Below are 17,651 nucleotides of genomic sequence, written 5' to 3' on the forward strand. Positions count from 1 at the left end.
AGTTAACTGAGTGTCTGGCATGGGAGGACTCAAACTTGAGACAGCTCCAAGTTACAAGTTACAAGCTACAAGTTTTGGGTAGGTGGGGTCAATTTGGGCTGAGAATCACCTACAAGTAGCTACACTCAGATTATGTTTGGCTCAATGTCAGCTCTCTGAACCTGGGTACTTGTCCTGGTTTGGGTACGTCATCCGTCACAAGTTTGGAATGCCAGCATGCCGGAACTAGGTCACTGTTGAGCCATTTTGACTACCTGGTGTCAAAGAGTTTCTCCAATCTCAATGTCTCTCTCCCTCAGCCTAATTTTCAGTCATTATTGATGCCATGGTTTACTCCACCCCCCTTCAACGTGTGCATCAGGCTATGATTTCACACAGTCTTTTGACAAGTGAAAAGGGTGTAGTGTGGTTTATATCAGTATTGGCATCCAACAGGTGGCAAATTTCCAGGTTGACATTCCATCCGTAGGGCACAAGGGGTCACTAAATGGTTCAATGAGCTGTTATGGCTTTCACTTTCACCACATGTCAACTTAATTGAACATGTATGTGATATTTTGGACCAACATGTCAAACAGTGCTCCATAACACCATCAATATAGTTTGGAGAAATGCTTTTCATCCCTCCAGTAGACTCTGAGAGACTTAGAGAAGCTATTCTAAGGAGCACTGAGGCTGTTCTGAAGGCTCATTGTGGCCTTAACACCTTAACAAATCACATTATGTTGGTTTTTCTTAAGTTGGTCACGCATCTGTACATGTAAATATAATTAGCCTAAACAAAGTAACTTTTTTACCTGCTGAGTGAACTGAATGAATGCTCTTATTCAGCAATACCTTGCTTCACACTCACAGTTACCGCACATTCACACTTGGCAGCTGTCCAGTGCACACACAGTATTATCTCTGCGTTACTGAGCAGCCACATTGGAGCAGTTGGGGGTTAAAAGCCTTGGTCAAAGGCACTTGAATCAGAGTCAATGAGTTTCAATCTCTACTGATTTACAACAATATGGGGTGTCTTACAGTGATCTTCTCAAAATATGATTCAATACACTTATTATTAAGTGTACTGAATAAATAAGCAGTCCTTATAAATGATGAAATTACTTACTCATGGACATATTTGGGACTGTTTTTGTTTCTACCAAACAGGTGTAGGTAGAAAAGGTTCACACTGATATGAAGACTTATCACTTGTCAGCTACTGTGTCATCTACTGTACAGTCTGCTTGAACTGATGCCTGTCCTTGACCTCTCATATGATCTGAGACTGGTGTTGGTACTGTACGATCATCAACTCAAAGACTGGGGTGGCTGCTTTTAGGTCTTAATGTTCCAACTGCAAGACCAGCTTTCCTGTTCAGTCTTTTGTCAGACTCTTGTTTTTCAAACTTTTCTTTTCACTATTGCCTTTCACTGACACTTGAATATAACATTTATTTTTTATTTTTTCCCTTGTACGCAAACTATTTTCTAAGTTAGAGTCAAGTTTGAATGAAGAATAAAGTAACGATTGCTTTGCCTCTCCTAGTAAAATAAGAACCTCCTACTCTTCTATTCCGAGGTACTAACACTGATATCTGATATTTTTATCACTGCTGTGTAGGCCTACATGTTTGCTTGCGCATTTATGAGTGTGCAAGTGTCCTCAGGAAATGGTTTAGATAAGTGGAATGTCAACTACCTTATATGTTGCCTGTCTGCATATACACTCTCTCTCTCTCACACACACACGCACACACAGAAAGAAAGAAATTATGACGATATGGACAAAAAGACAGACAGACAAACAGCGTCTATCACTCTGGAATTTTCTTATTCAATTGTTTCTGAGAATGTTGTCTTGTTTAGGTTGGATAAGAGTCCAGAAATGTGTGTGAGTGTGAGTGTGTGTGTGTGAGTGTGTGTGTGTGTGTGTGTGTGTGTGTGTGTGTGTGTGTAGGCAGCTGACCCTGGTGTGAACAGGGCCACTGTGTGAGACCACAGAGAGACCATTCTTCACTGCGACACAAACTGCACTCACACACACTACACGCTCACAGCCACCCTCCCTTTCCCTCCCCTCTCTCACTCTCTAATTTGTCACATTCACTAACACACACACAAACACACATACAGAGGGTGCAAGAGAGTCACTTGCCATCGTCTCTCATTCTCCTACACTCACACTAACACACACAACTCTAGCATAGTCTTGCTCTTTCTGTTTCTGCCCAACACACACACACACACACAGTGTCCCACCACATAATGACCCTTATTTCACCATGCTGACTGTGACTCACTGGTTCAGTCAGGAGACTGGAATGTCAAGCTCCGTCTCTCCAGTATATTTTACAGAATTACATATAAAACAATTATATTTAAAATTGGTAAAACATAATGGCAGAATTGGGTTATGTCTAGAGGTAGACACTTGAGTGCATTTTTTGTCATAGTGCATTGTTGTTTCATTTCGTTTGCAACCATTTTTGGTTGCCAGGCTGTCATGCAGGTTACAATAATTAATAGACCTTTCTTGCAGTGGACATTTTGACTTGTTATAGCAGGAAAAGCACAGGTGCAACTAATAGGATTAATGATTCATTCCAATTAGATGTGCTATTGCCATACCAGCATTCACAATATATCAAGTCTCTGGTACAACTGGTACATTTAAATGTTAAACCTGTGTATGACAAGTCAAACAAGTCTGTTGTGAAAAGGTGTATTAGCGACCTACTGTTTTGTGTGTTGGAGGTGCAAGTAGAAAAGTCTTTGTAACAAAAGACATTTTGACATTTCACAGTAAGAAAGGCACAGGCGTAAATAATAACATTAATAATGGCTGAATTTCATTTAGCTACTTCTGTTTCAGGGTCCTGTTATTTTGCATGCTGGCTCACTGTCATACTGTCACATTGTCGTGGCTTACTGAGACACACTTGAATCAGCCATCACTGATGTTATTAGTAACACCTATCCTTTTCATGCCATGGCAAGTCAAAATATCTGCTGTGAAAATGGCTGAGTTCATTAATTGTTATTGGAGCTGGATTTTACGCAGTGGACCAGCAAATATTTTGATGTGTCAAAGCAGGGAAAGAGCAGATGTAACTAATAACATTAATCATGGCTCAGTTCCTTTTTATGTGTGCCATAAGCCAGTGAGCCAGCATGTTCAACACCACGGCCCTGAAACGAGGACTGCTAAATGGAATTCAGCCATTATTAATGTTATTAATTACACCTGTGCTTTTCCTACTGTGACATGTCAAAATATCTACTGTTAAAGGGTATGTCACAGTTTAAAGGTGCAGTGTATAAGATTTAGTGATATCTAGCAGTGAGGTTGCAGATTGCAACCAACTGAATACCCCTCACCCTCCCCTTCCAAGCGTGTAGGAGAACCTATGGTGTCCACGAAACTTGTGAAAAGTGCAGAGGGCCCTCTCTAGAGCCAGTGTTTGGTTTGTTCATTCTGGGCCACTGTAAAAACATGACAGTGCAACATGGCTGGATCCGTAGAAGAGGACCATGGATGTATAAAGAGAACTGGATACAGCATGGGAGGTGGGGCCCCATTCATTCCTACAAAAGCCTATGAAATTCCTATGAAATTGCTTAATGGTGAATGAAGCCAAAAAAGTTAAACTTCTTCTGCATTGCTTCCGCATCTGTTGGGCCCATAGAGCATGCTCGCTAGAGACTTCCGCTGGCTGAGATGGCTAACTTTCGGTTTAGCCCTCCAGCTAACTTGAATGGGGATAAAACAATTAAATCATACGGCTCTTCTAAACTTTCGAAATGTGATCGGACTGAGCAGATCAAACTGATAGTAAGGCGAATCATTTCATGGGGAGTGTGATGCTCAAAAAATTATCCACTGATTTACAGATGTCTCTTTCACAATGTAAGTCTATGGGAAAAAGTCTTTTTGGGCTAAATAACATCACGTGACGTTGTAATTACACAGTTTGGCCACTATGTCAAATTGGCTTCACAGCCTAGGGGCTTGAAGAGGACCTGCCCCCGTGTAGATATAAAGGGCTCATTCTAAGCTAACAAAAACACAACAATTCTTATTTACAGGTGATTATACACCAATTAAAACATATTAATGAATATTATTTTCCATTTCTGCCGAGCCCGTTCAGCTAGAGGCCACTAAATTCTGCACACTGCACCTTTAAAACCATTGCTGTCATCTTTAATATGTGAACACTGGTGTTTGTTTTTAACTTTTTATGATAAAAACGTCAATCATAAGAAAAAATGTCTCTCCTACAGAATGAAAACTAAAGTAATATGCTTGGTTGTGAAACATTAAGGTGGTGTTAGCAACGTGAACAGTGATGACTGAGAAGTTCCCTGAGAATAACTTGAGGACTGTGCTTCACAATAACACTCGCACACGCACGCACATGTACACACGTGGAAAGACTGTTGTGCAGGCTGCATTTAGTCATTTTCAATAAGCTGCATTTGCAAGCAAATATCGTGAAGACAAAGGTTCATCCTTGCCTCTTTGGTTGTCAAATTTTCTGAGTCACTCAACGAAAAAAAGTCACTTCTCAGAAGCAAAACTCAGGAGTGTCAAGTCAAACGGAGCGGAAGCAGCGGATATTTCACGATTAAAGCTTAGAAGTGGTCAGAGTGAGACTTGGGCCTGAGACAGTAAAAAAACAAAACAAAACAAGAAATTGAAATTCACAAAGGGCCAACTTTCAAACACACGTGTGTATACAGACTGGAGAATTTACACACTTATATGCTTATTTAATATACATAAATGTAAACCTTTCTATTATATTTCTGTTAATTTTGCGTCCTCAATGAAATAGAAAAAAATGTATGGAGCAGTCATTCATGGACTCCTAAACTGACACAAACCACGGAACCCTTCTGATAAGATTTTTGCTTTTAGATGTTTTATTACAAGAGGTGTATGAAACTCATGACCCAAATTGCCATTCTGTCATTGTGTTATTAATGGACGGAATTATAGTGAAAATAAATTATTCCCCTTTTTGATGGTCACCCCCTGGAATCCCTGACCCGACTTTGAGTACCCCTGCTATAGCCGTTGCTGATAATTATTCTGAAAGGTGTCCCCGGAAGTGAAGTGAGTGGCGTATGCTAGCTTGACGCTGCTAGCTAAAACTTCAGAATGGAACAGAGCGGAGAGAGAACCGTTAGTTAGTCAACGCTAGTAGAGGAGGAAATCTGACCGTCCATGTCTTGACTACAAATATTAACCCGCTGACAACATTATTGACAGCAATGTCGAGAGAAAACACCACTCGAAGTTTGGACAGCATAGACCTTGCTGCATTACGAGTAAGTAGTGAAATGCTGTCTGCCTGTTTAATGAAATGTTTGAGTAAACATTGTAGGATGTGGTGGGTGTCGCTTGAAACTTAACGGTAATTTAAGCAGTCAGGGGTTTGTTTTATTTTGTCTAGCGGTCGGCACTGATTTTATATACTGTTAAAGAAACTTTATTGTGTGCTAACTTGGTATGTGAGTGTCTTACAGACTGTCCTGTAACATAATGCTTTCTGTCCGCACTGTATCCTGTTTGGTGGAAGTTTACAAGCTACAGTGTTTACACACAGGACTTTTCTTTGGCTGACTTACTGAAAAGCTGACATGCAACAAGTAGTGGACATTAAGAAAGGCCACTAACATAAACTTAGTGTATTTATTGACAGAAAAAAGACATTTTTACTGAGTGGCACAGTGTTGTTTTAACCTAATTTACACTATTCTAAGTCTTAAAGTGTGTCTTATGCAAATGTATGGCATTTTCCCTCTTTCTTGGTCATTGCAATATTTCTATAAGTGTGACGCAAGAGTGTTTATGGTTAACTAGTAGCACTTATCTCTTAAGATGATTATATTCATATTAGTCACTAATGTCATGCCTTATAAAAGGAAACATACAGTGACTTTTAAATGATTTTCAAACCGAATTTTAATTCCTTGTAGCTCATTATGTTATTCACATCTGCAGTCCCATTTCCTCAGTCCCCATCCTAGCATAACACTGCATTGTTCTTCTCCATTTGCCTTCAGCAGTGGTGGAATAAGTACTCAGATCCTTTACTTAAGTAAAAGTACCAATACAGCAATGTAAAAATGCTCAATTACAAGTAAAAGTTGTGCATGGCAAATCTTAAGTAAAAGTACCAAAGTATTAGCAGCAAAATGTAGTCAAGGTATTGCAGTAAAAGTAGTGGTTTGGTGCCTCCGACTAATATATTATTATATATGACATCATTAGATTATTAATACTGAAGCATCAGTGTTAGAGCAGCATGTTACTGTTGTAGCTGCTGGAGGTGGAGCTAGTTTCAACTACTTTATATACACTTCCCAACCTAGGCGTTGGGCCCCTCCAAAGGGTCACCAGATAGATCTGAGGGGTCGTGAGATGATTAATGGGAGAGGAAAGAAGAAAAAACAAAGCTCTGATACACAAATCCGTTTTCAGTTTTTGGACTTTTCCTCTAATCTTTTATTTGGTGAAATATTGGATCATTGTATTTAAATACAGTAGTTGAGGTAATGTACTTAGTAACTTTCCACCACTGACCCTTAGTACCTCTGACTGAGTTAAAACCTGCTTTTCATTTGACCCAACTCTCCTTTCACATCACTCTAGTCCAATACTTCTCTCTTCTTGTTTCTTTTTCTTGACCATGTTATGTTTTTCTCCAGGATCCAGCAGGTATCTTTGAGTTGGTGGAAGTCGTAGGCAATGGAACCTACGGTCAGGTGTACAAGGTAAGCAGGTCGACTCCCATGTTGCTTTTCTCCCCCTATTTTCCATTTCCAACACTGCTGCAAACCTGCAGAATGTAAACACACTTGCCCACTGTGATACTGATACAAACACACTGACCTGTATTGTCATATTTCCATCTAAACACTCTTTGCATAGATTATCGCTGGCAGTAAGTTAGATACTAAAAGTTGCCCGTGCACATCACGAGCCAAGAGCCACCAGCTGTCATGACACATGTAGACACACAGCAGTTTGCAATATCTGATGCGTCACTTCTGACTTATTTACTAGAGCTACTTCCAGTTAAGAAGAAACTTGATGTTGACTGAAATATCCTGTACCTCTTACAGACAGAGCACACACACACACACACACAGCATCTACAGCATCTGCAGCATCTTTTAAATGCCCTGGGTGGGGCTCACTTCCTTATCGCAATATCTGTTTGTGTATAAGTGGTTTGTGGTTACCGGAGGTGTTTAGTCTTATTTAGAATGGTGCAGCTGGTTGAGCCCTCAGTGCAAAACATGTTCACATGCCTTCTCTACACCACAACCTGCATGTTACTATATCTACAGTATATGGACTAATTTCATTTCTGTGCATGAATAAAACAGGCCCTCAATCAGTTTTAGATTTTGTTTAACAGTTCGATTTAAAATGACACGACTGTCTTTTTTATTTTTTTAGTAGTATCATCAAACTCTGAGACCTCCTGACATCATCGTTTTGCTGCCTTATTAAGTTTTACAATGGTACCAATAACATAACAAATATGTTTAAGAGAAGACAAAAAGACATGTTTATACAGTCGATAATTAGAAATTGCTTCAATCCAAAATTAATAATGGAAGAGGAGTTGCAAACTTGTAAAGGAGGAGAGTTGTTTTTCTTGCAGCACAAGACGTCTCCAGCAGGTGTAAATTCAGGCCTCTTAGTTGATCATGAAGTCTGATAGCTGTCTTTGATGTGTTCCCACAGTCACTGTTTTGGTCCGCTTGTGCTTCGTAGCTAATTCATGCTAATTTTTCAGAATAAGCGACTTTTACGTGCTTGCATTGCTTTAAGGCTAGGGTAGAATTGAGGTGGAGGTTAAAGAGTGAATAAGTCCATGTGTGGCCCTCAGAAATGTGTGTGAGGCAGAAGGTGGGTGTGTGCCTCGATTGCCACTTGATTTCCTGAAAGAGGAAATGTTGCAAAAGATGGTACAGGACAGTGAGGCCTGTGTTTGCCCTGACACAGGCTGCTTTTACACAAGGGTAGAGATTTACAAATTTCATCCTGTGACTCACATTCATTGATGTTTTAACAAGCCAGGACCTCCAGTTGTGGATGAATGGTAGGCGGTCTTATTCAGGGTCATTTACAGTGATGATTCTGATGTTTGTCATGTGAAGCGTCCATAAACAAGATAATGCAGCTTACAGAGAATTTGAGGATCAGAGAGAATGAAATGACAGACATAAAAACACTCCTCCTTGCTGGGTACTGCCTTCTCAAATCACCCCGCAGACCTACCTGAAGCATCACTGATTTAAAGTGCTGCATTGGAATGATTAAAAAGCAGTTAATAACAAGTGCTGGTTGTGTTGCCCTTGAAGACCTAAGTGTCTCTTCCATTCATGTTGTATGTAACTAATCAATAATACTTATGGGTTATGGGTTAGGCATTCTACATGTTGGTATAATATTTACAATGCATTCACAGCCTTTTGAGACTTGCTATAGGCAAAGTTGTGATGATAGTGTGTAATTCTAACAGGAGAATGACCTGGACCTCAATCAGGACTGGGTTGATCTGTTTCCACATGTACACATGAAAGACACTTTCTAAGAGTGATTGTCTTTGTGTGTATTTCAGACATACAGTTGCTCCTATCATGGGAAACCAGGACAGGAACAGGGCCTATAGAACAATGACTTGTGCTGCGCGCACACACACACGCACACACACGCACACACACAATCCCTTAAAAAAACACTTGGTTGTAGATTGACGTGAATGCAGGAGATGCTGACAAAGCATCTGGGATCTTCCTCTGTTTATTTATATATGTGTTGCGTTTTCATTACACCACATTTTAAGCATTTACACATTTAAAATTAGCTGGAAAGCCAGCTGCTGGGATCTTACTTGTAATCCTAAAGCGTCATTATATTAATGAAATGCAAGTTACAAAACAAGATAGAACAACAGAGGGAAGTTATGAACACTCCTATGACGTGTCACTATCACAGAAACAGGTCAGAAGATGATTGACGTATACCATGCCTAAATGTCAGGGGATTACAGGTTCCTAAGTCCCAGCATTGTGAGAGGACTCTGGGAATTATTAAGTGTGAACACACTGCACGTACAGCATGCTGCCATGGGGATAGGAAGTCCCTTTTGAAGTTGGTTTCACACTTACAGAACTGCTGAGCTCACTGTTTAAATGTGTTTCCAACTAACTCTGTAGAACAGCAAAACATATTTTTAATTTTTTATTTCCTTATTTTTGGTGGTTACGAATAGTTTGGTCATGTTAAGTTATTTTTGTAAATATGGTAGCAGCAGGTAAACAAAAGCAGGACAAATGGCTGTTTTTTTGAAAGGCAGTTAATTAACAGGCTTACGGTTACGGTAGGATTAAGCAGGGTTAGACATAGGACAGTCAAATCACACAAATGGGGTGATCCTTAGAGGAGGGAAACTCAGTGAGGACAGAGGGCAGGTGAGGCATGACAGGATCTTGCAAATTCAAGCTCATACGGTGGAACTTTGAAAAAGAAAGAGTTGAGTCGAGGAAGAAAGGGCAGAGGAGGGAGATGGATAACAATGTTTATATGCGTACAGTAATGCAGTTTGGTGTAGTCCCTGCTGTAAACCACTGTGATCCGCTGTCTGTTGTTTGTGGAAATTATTTGTAGTCCAACTTGGGTTATGTTGCCAATTAGTTCTGCTCAAAGTTAAAGCCGCTGACCTGTGTTTAACATCAGGAGTTGATTTTGCGATTGTCAAATTTTACCATGACTCATGTTGCATTGGAACTGGTGGCAGATTTTTTGATCAACTAATCGTCAGTCAGTTTTCTGATATCATGGCAATCAGACCACAGTGTCAGTGAAGCATTGTTGTGTTGTTAGTTCCCTGGCAGAGAACTGACACTAGAGGAAAGTGAGCCCTGTTAGCCTCATTTTAATGCAATGGAATGGACTCCTGGTCAGCAGCCATGATTTTCTGACATGCAAAAACAGACACAGTTAGAGAAGATTTAGAGTATAGAGGGCTGGAGAAAACAATTAGGCCTCTTCATCCAAATTGCCTCGGGAGCTGAAAAGTCAGGAACTACTCAGGAACTCCAGAGAATCCTCAGTGCATACGTTGTTGCATTTCCACACATCCTAAGAACTGTGATAATTATAGAAATGAGAGCAATAGCACATTAAGTTAGTTTGCTCTGGTCCAAATCAGTGGATGAGCTGGTAAACTTGCTACATTTTCCCCTTGGCTTGGTTTCTTTTCATACAGGAAAAATGTCAAGTGAACCTAAAAGCCACTTGAGAATGTTCACTGCACTCATTGGTCAGATGTGTCTGGGGTGAGAGCAAGAACGTAAACCCAGGAAGAAGGTCCTCTGCACAAATATCAATCAAGGCAACACACTTTGTTGCTAGTCCAGGTTGCTAGTCATTGCAGCTTCTAGCTGTACCCCAGTATGCAAAGCACACCCTGTTACGGGAGAAGCTTAGCTGAAACTTTCAGAGGACGCCTTGTAGTTGGGTCAGATTGAGCACAAATGAACTGCTCCAGAATTTGTAACCAGACGGAGAGCACTTCCTGTAACAGGTCTTGCTGCAGTTGTTTTGGTCAGCACTTGAGTATGATTGCTGTGTGTAGATCTGCCCAAATAAGTCGCACTAAGGGGGAAAACCAGCAAGAGTCCAATTCAAACAGACTAAACGACGCAGGTTTGAAAACACCCTAAAAAGCCACTGTGTAGATTGAGACATCATAACGAAACGAGAAAGGCAAGACACCCACTTCCAAAGCAGAGAGGATAAGTTTTTTTTTCCTTGGTATTTGTCTGCTATAGTACATATCAAATAACAAAAACAATCGCACTCTCTTTGTCGGATTTCTGAAAGTTGTCTATAAGTGTATTTTGTTGTTAATATTGAATAAATTCCCAACCCCAGTAATAATATTATTACTAGCGGTGTTCAGTGTATGCTTGCAGTCTAAATAAATGCTCTGCAAACTCCACCCATATAGTTCTGGGAAAAATGGAAGGCTGTACCTTGGGAGCAGGGAGATTTTGAGAATACCAATTAAAATTTGGCATAGCTTCATGTGCTATAAATGTAGGTAAGAAAAAAAAAAAGTGCCTGGAAAAAGGGAAAAGTGGTTCAGCCTTGACAAGATAATCTCAACCAAGCTTTTCTCCTCTAATTTCTCATGATTTCCACTCCTATCCCGTCAAAACCCTGAACTCAACTCCTCTGCTCTCCTCATTCGTTCAACATAGCTAACTTGCTTCTTCTCTTTAGTGTCCAAAACACGTGCACACAGGGACACAATCATCCATGTCCAACAGATGCAGAACACACACACACACACATGCACATTAGTATTAAAGGATGTATTATGTGCAGTAGTAGTCACATGGTAGTTGTATGCCTGCAGTAGTTTTGTTGCCCCAGGACAGAACAACCCAGACAATCTGAAAGAGTTGACTTCTTAGAAAATGTGAGTAAACAACTTAACAGGAATATCTTGGAATTTTGCCATTGTTATTGACAGATTTCTCTGTCTTAAGGGCACAAAAGGTGTATTATAATATATAAACTGTACAAGGCACATGCATATTTCTGCCTAAGAGGAAAGTGGCTTTGGATCCTGAACAACTGCAGCACAATAGGTGACACACAGTAGTCACTTCAACTGATAAACTTTTCAAATAAACACATTGTGAGTTGCTTTATTGTACATACTTAGTTCTAGATCACCATGAAGAATACACTGCATGCTCAACCACAATCTAGTCATCTAGTCATCACTCGCACACACACACACGCACACACGCACAGATGACTCTACAGCAGTGGCTTGCAGGGAAGGGAAGTTCCTTTTGCAAACAGGGAAACGCCCTGTGTGTGTGTGTGTGTGTGTGTGTGTGTATGTGTGCGTGTGTGTGTGTGTGTGTGTGTTTGTTAGGATGTGAAAATGTCAAACTACACTAAAGCTGAGCGCTATGGGCACTGCTGATGCAACTCTTTGCTCATTTGAGTAAAGTTAAAAACAACTAATAAGAACGACTAACTTCAGGACTAAATTGTTACTGATAGTTACTATGAAAGAATTAAACTACTTTGAATATTTGTGCTTCTCTATATTTGTCTATTTATTGACTTGCATGGTTAACTAATACAACTAATATAAAGCAAATAAAAGGGTCAGAGCACACTATGTTTTCTCCATCATAGCGCTTGTATTTGATCTTCCTAGTCATGCCACAGTTAACCACAGTTAACACATCTCTACTGTGACACCATGGCGAAACATCATGGACTTTGCACAGCCATAAAACAGCTGGCTGTAATGCAATTCCCAGAGTGAATCACTTACACTTCCTCAATTTTTTCTGGTTTCAGTAGCGTCACTTCCCTTTCTGTGACCCACATATCATACTTCGTACATTACTCATGTTAACTGATCTGCTGACCAAAATGTTAAAAATGTCTCCAAATGTAGATTTAGACCAACTCAGAGGGCTTCTTTGTGTGTTTTTGGTCTGTCTTATCCGTTTTGTAGAACTGTCTTCCACTGAGTATTGGGCTGTATTAAAAATATTAAGTTTCTACTTCATATTGAGAAATTGACTGCTCAGCTGTGCAAAGTATTCCCATATTACACTCTAACACATTATTCAAATTTGGATGATCGATGTGGTAGGATATATAATTTTGAAATAACGGTCTTTGTTCCGAAGTTAAGCAAGGGTGGGCGGGGGGCTGAACTGAGAAAAGACAGAAAGAGACACAGAGACAAACAGGAAACGTCCTCCAACATGTTGCAGAGTTGTTTTGTTTGTGTTTGTTGGAGATGTAAGAGAAAGAGAGTGAGAGAAAGACAAAGGAGAGAGAGGAAAGTGACAGAGAGCGAGTGAGGGCAAAGGAAGGAAGGCAGAGGTGAAAGACGGAGAGGAGGGGAGGAAGGAAGAGGGAAAGAGACGGATGAAAGCTAGAGAGAAAAGGGGAAAGCAGCCCCCCATGAGGCTTGGAGCTCTGGTTTGATTACTCGTGTGTGTGTGTGTGTGTGTGTGTTAAAATAACCTCAGATGTGACTGACCTCCTTATTCTACCTGCTCAAACTACAATTAAAATAGGACTCGAGCAATTTCCAGTAGTACATAAATAGGTTTAAGCTGCAAAATTGCTGCACCCTACATCACCCAGATACTGAGATACTGTAACCATGATGGCATCATCAGGGAAGTTTTCCTCAAACTTTAGAAACCTCCTCCAGAGCCAAAGAAGACATACAACTCTTTTCTCATGTTGAATAATTCTCCTCAAGATAAATAAACTGATCTCATTGTGTAAAATTGGTGGAGTTCCCCTATTCGTTTTTTAAAGCTGCACCAGTTAATATTTTGCTATTAACAATCGATTATTAACAACCGATTAAATGTGTGTAATGTGACAGGTGTCATGTGTAGTGACGAACCCACAGAGAATTACCACCCTTCCTAGCTGTTCCTCTTAGCTCTATACAGCATTTTAGCTGCTTTTGGTTCAGCCTCACTGCACTCTTCAACTTCCTTTACAGCTTCATCTGGAAAGGAAGTTGAAGAGTTTTTTTTTTTTAGGTGAATAAGCTCTAAAAACTGACTTTATGTTATCTGCCCAGCAGCAGACAAGCTGGTGAACATTTATTGTGAAAGAACTAGATATTTCCCGTCAGAGTTGGTAGAATCCATAACGGAGCTTGAAGGAGAGTGAACACTGGACTCAGTCCAAATAAATGCTAATGGAACTATGTGTCTGTTGGATGCATTGATTAATCTGCTAAATATTTTTCTGATTAACTGATTAGTTGTTTTGTCTATAAAATGTAAGAAACTAGTGAAAATTGCCCATTGTAATTTCACACAGCCCAAGGTGACGTCTTCAGATGTCTTGTTTTGTCCGACCAACAAGCCAAAACCCAAAGATGCTCAGTTTACCATCACAGAAGACAAAACCACAAAATCCTCACATCTGAGAAGCAGATTAATTTTCTGTTGATCAATTAATCAACTAATTGTTGCAGTTCTAGTTGTTGATTGCCTGTTCTGCTGCCCAGATGTGGCGAAGAAAATCAATTAATGCAGGTTTGATTTAAACTGTGACCTCAATATGACAATAATAGTAACACTGTTTCTAAATTATCTCAAACATATTTTGGCATTCCTGCACTGCAGTTTCTTGTTGTTTATCAGCCAGTGATGATATATTGAGTGTGATAAGCTGATATCAGTGGATTTATCAGTCTTGTTAATCATCAGATTATGAAGACTCACCGTGATAATGAGTGAATTGTGTTTGTTTTTAAATTGTTGTAATCTATATCGTGTGCTAAATGAACCCACCTCAAACAATTAATTCAAATCACACTGACACAAAACAAGATCGGTCTTCTCCGAGTCATCAGCACGTCTTTGTTGACTGACTAGCACACACACAGACATGGTAGGAGCCACTTCATTTTCTCAGCTCTCCTCACATGACAGTGGGGTAGAGTGAGTGAGTTACCACTGAGCTATTTGCAGCATTATACTTGATAGAATGGAAACCAGTCAAGCCTTTTTGACGCTGTAGTGCCAGTCAGTGAAGGGCGCATGTAAAAAGGATATAAAAAAATAGAAATGGCTTGTTTTAGATGTGTACGATCTGACAACAACAGATTCATACACACAGCCTTAAAATAGCACCATTCGTCCTTTGAGTTTGTTGCGGTGACTTGATGGGTGATGCAGTCCATCCAAGCACGAAGCACACATATGTAACTTTCCGTACATGCTGTTCTGTAGGGGACGAATAGATAGACACGAGAGGGAGATGAGAGTGAGACAGGGAGAGAGGGGTGAGACGGAAACTCGGAGACTAGCAGAGAGTTACATTAAGAGTGTTTCTCTCATTTGTCCACTTGCTGTCTGCATTATGAATTTCTCTATTGAATTTAATTAGCATATGTATGAATATATTATTGTAACCTTTTCACTGACACAATATTTGTGTGTTTCCTTATTCTGCCACTCTCTCACTGTGTGTGTGTGTGTGTGTGTGTCAGACAAACATGTGACCAACACGAATGGAAAAACCGTTTGTATCTGGATTTATTTGTGTACACGTTTGATTCCTAGCACTTTACAGCGTCATAACGTGCATGAGTCTGTGTGTGAGATGCATTGGACTTCAATGTCAAAAAGTGCACAAGCTTCCTCCAATTAATTCTGGTGGAGAGCAGAGAGCCCTTTGTGTGTGTGTATATGTGTGTGTGTGTGTCTGTCAGGGCTGCATATTGTTAATAAGTAGCCCAGCTGAGAGTCGAATATTGGGCGTTTGTAAGTTGTGGTGGCAGCACAGTTAGCAGACACCATTGAGTCTGAAGGGACAGGAAAGCCATTTCCTTATTTATCACAGTCAGGCCAGTGGCTGCCTGTGTGCCACAATTCTTTGCAATTATGGAGACGATGTCCTCTACATGGGGACAGAAATCATAGCCAGAATGAATAAGGGTCAGTGAGCCTGACACAGTGTAACTCACATCCAATATAAAAGTGTAGGCTAATATATATTGTATGAGAGGAACATCAGCCAGGTTGTTATCTGTCAAGGAGTCTGTTTCATGGCTGCTGGTTCAGCAACATTTTCAATAAACTTTATTGTTAAGCCTGTCAAGACATGCCACAGGTTTTATGAATTTCTCTACCCTTTAATTCTAGGGGCATTTATTCACATTAATTCCGGGTAAGACTTCAAACATTGCACACCCATTTATAAATACAGTAGTCCCAACTGAGGATGCACTATTACTTACATCCACCAACACTCTTCTCTTCATAGTGTCATGGATACATTTCATGGTTTCCTGCAGGGTTTTACAGCGGAGGCTCCCAGCTTCCCCTGAAATAAAGGCCACCTCTGCTAATTTCAGAAGAGAAAGAGTAGTGGTGGTTTTCTACACATCACACAGCAAAGGCCACATTTTTACAAAGTGAGATGATTTGTGCCTTTATTTAGTAGCTACATTAATAACAATATGAGATGTGTCAGGATCTGTCTGAGCTCAGCAGTTGATTGAGTTGAGTTTTTACAAGTTGGAAAAAGTCGAGACTTTTTTTTCAATCAGGTGTGAAAAAAAACCCAACTAAGCACTGCACTGTGGGTGAAGTCAAGTTTCATAATCACCCGTTGGACACACGTTTTACCCAAGAGTCTGCATCAAAAACAAGTTAGTTTAAAGTTCATATTGACCCAGCTGGATTTGCATCATCAGTGGCTTTGATCAGACAGGGGAAACCCTGCATTTGGTTTCATGTCCTCATATGACTAGTCCAGTTATTGTTTTTATTGTTTTGGCATTTAAAATGTTCCCTGTGGGGGTTTCTGGTCAACAAAGTTTCGTTTACATTCGGTGTTAATAAAACAAATTGTGTGTGTCCTTGAGGTCTGACAGATATTTTGTCCTCATTGCAGACATTTGCAAAATTTTAAGTTATGTGTTGTTTACATTCTTGTTTGCTAGCTTGCAGACCTCCTTTTATTTTTAGCACATTACTGCGGTTCTTTGCACATCATCACCGCTGATTCTTGATCAGTGAAAAAGTGTGAAACCATGAACAGGACTGTTTATCACATCACCTGCATGCTTGTGTGTGCACAGTACAAATAAACAAACAGAGACCCAGAGCCACTAGTGGTCAGTTTTTATTGGTTTAAAAGAAAGGGTTGGTACAGGACAGCAAGTAGATCCTTACATCATTTCAGCTTCTCTGGAGTAGTCATTATTACAAAACATGTTGTAGAACATAATGGATTCATGAAAATAAACAGCACATACAAAGTTGAGAGACCCGGTCAAGCTACAGAATGCTCCAGCATCTTTACAATAATTTTGGAGGCTAATCATACCCACCATGATCATTGAAAATGCACATTTTAATATATTTTGTACTTGAGTGATCCAGTAAACATAAGTCTGAAGTCATAGTGACTGCCGAACCAAACCATCCACTCTGGACTTTCATAACTTTGACCCAGAATGCTCCAACTAAGGCACATATACATATTTACATATTTACCTTTACATATTTGCCACAGATGTCCAGCCCATTTCCCATGTTCAATTTTCCCCCCCCGATCTCCCTGCAGTAACCGTTGACTTGGTGAACTGACATAAGCAAAACCTAGTTGGAGAATCATGATACAGCTTCACCCGCAGTGGATGATATTGGTAGTATGGTTGATATGGTAGTAAATGGGTTATTGAAACTAAAAAAAAAAAAAAAAGTTTATTGAGAAGAACAACAGTAGCTTCATGTGAATGTAAACCACATCAGACATTGTTACAAAATAAACCAAGATAATAATATTCAGCATCCATTCAGCTGGCTGATGAGTGTAACTCCTCTGATGTGGAAATAGTTGATTTAGACACATCGGTTTCAACACCCCGCTGTCCTCCGTGGACTACTCTGTCTCTAGTGAGGAAATCATCACGTGAGCAATATTTCTCTGAAAAGGGATAGAGAGTGTCTCTAAGATTTAGCTGCAGAGAGAATAAAACATAAATAGGAAAATATTGAAAATGTGTGAAGCTCTCCATCCATTTTTATCTCACAGTTTTTTCTCT

The 17,651-nt window shown here is 40.0% G+C and overlaps 1 protein-coding gene across 2 annotated transcripts in view; it reads left to right on the plus strand.

Moving 5' to 3' along the window:
* Nucleotides 1-5,113: 5,113 nt before the first annotated feature.
* si:zfos-2326c3.2 (mitogen-activated protein kinase kinase kinase kinase 4) overlaps nucleotides 5,114-17,651 on the plus strand; it is a 64,437-nt gene continuing 51,899 nt past the window's right edge. Inside the window, exons 1-2 of one of the 2 annotated variants that reach the window (XM_067598602.1) lie at nucleotides 5,114-5,322; nucleotides 6,706-6,771. In XM_067598602.1, coding sequence (XP_067454703.1) covers nucleotides 5,266-5,322; nucleotides 6,706-6,771 — 123 coding nt within the window. In that variant the 5' untranslated portion in view covers nucleotides 5,114-5,265. The remainder of the gene's footprint in view (nucleotides 5,323-6,705; nucleotides 6,772-17,651) is intronic. The other variant, XM_067598604.1, reaches the window with a different exon arrangement.

The sequence above is a fragment of the Thunnus thynnus genome, chromosome 9, assembly GCF_963924715.1.
Source record: "Thunnus thynnus chromosome 9, fThuThy2.1, whole genome shotgun sequence".
Classification (NCBI taxonomy): Eukaryota; Metazoa; Chordata; class Actinopteri; order Scombriformes; family Scombridae; genus Thunnus; species Thunnus thynnus.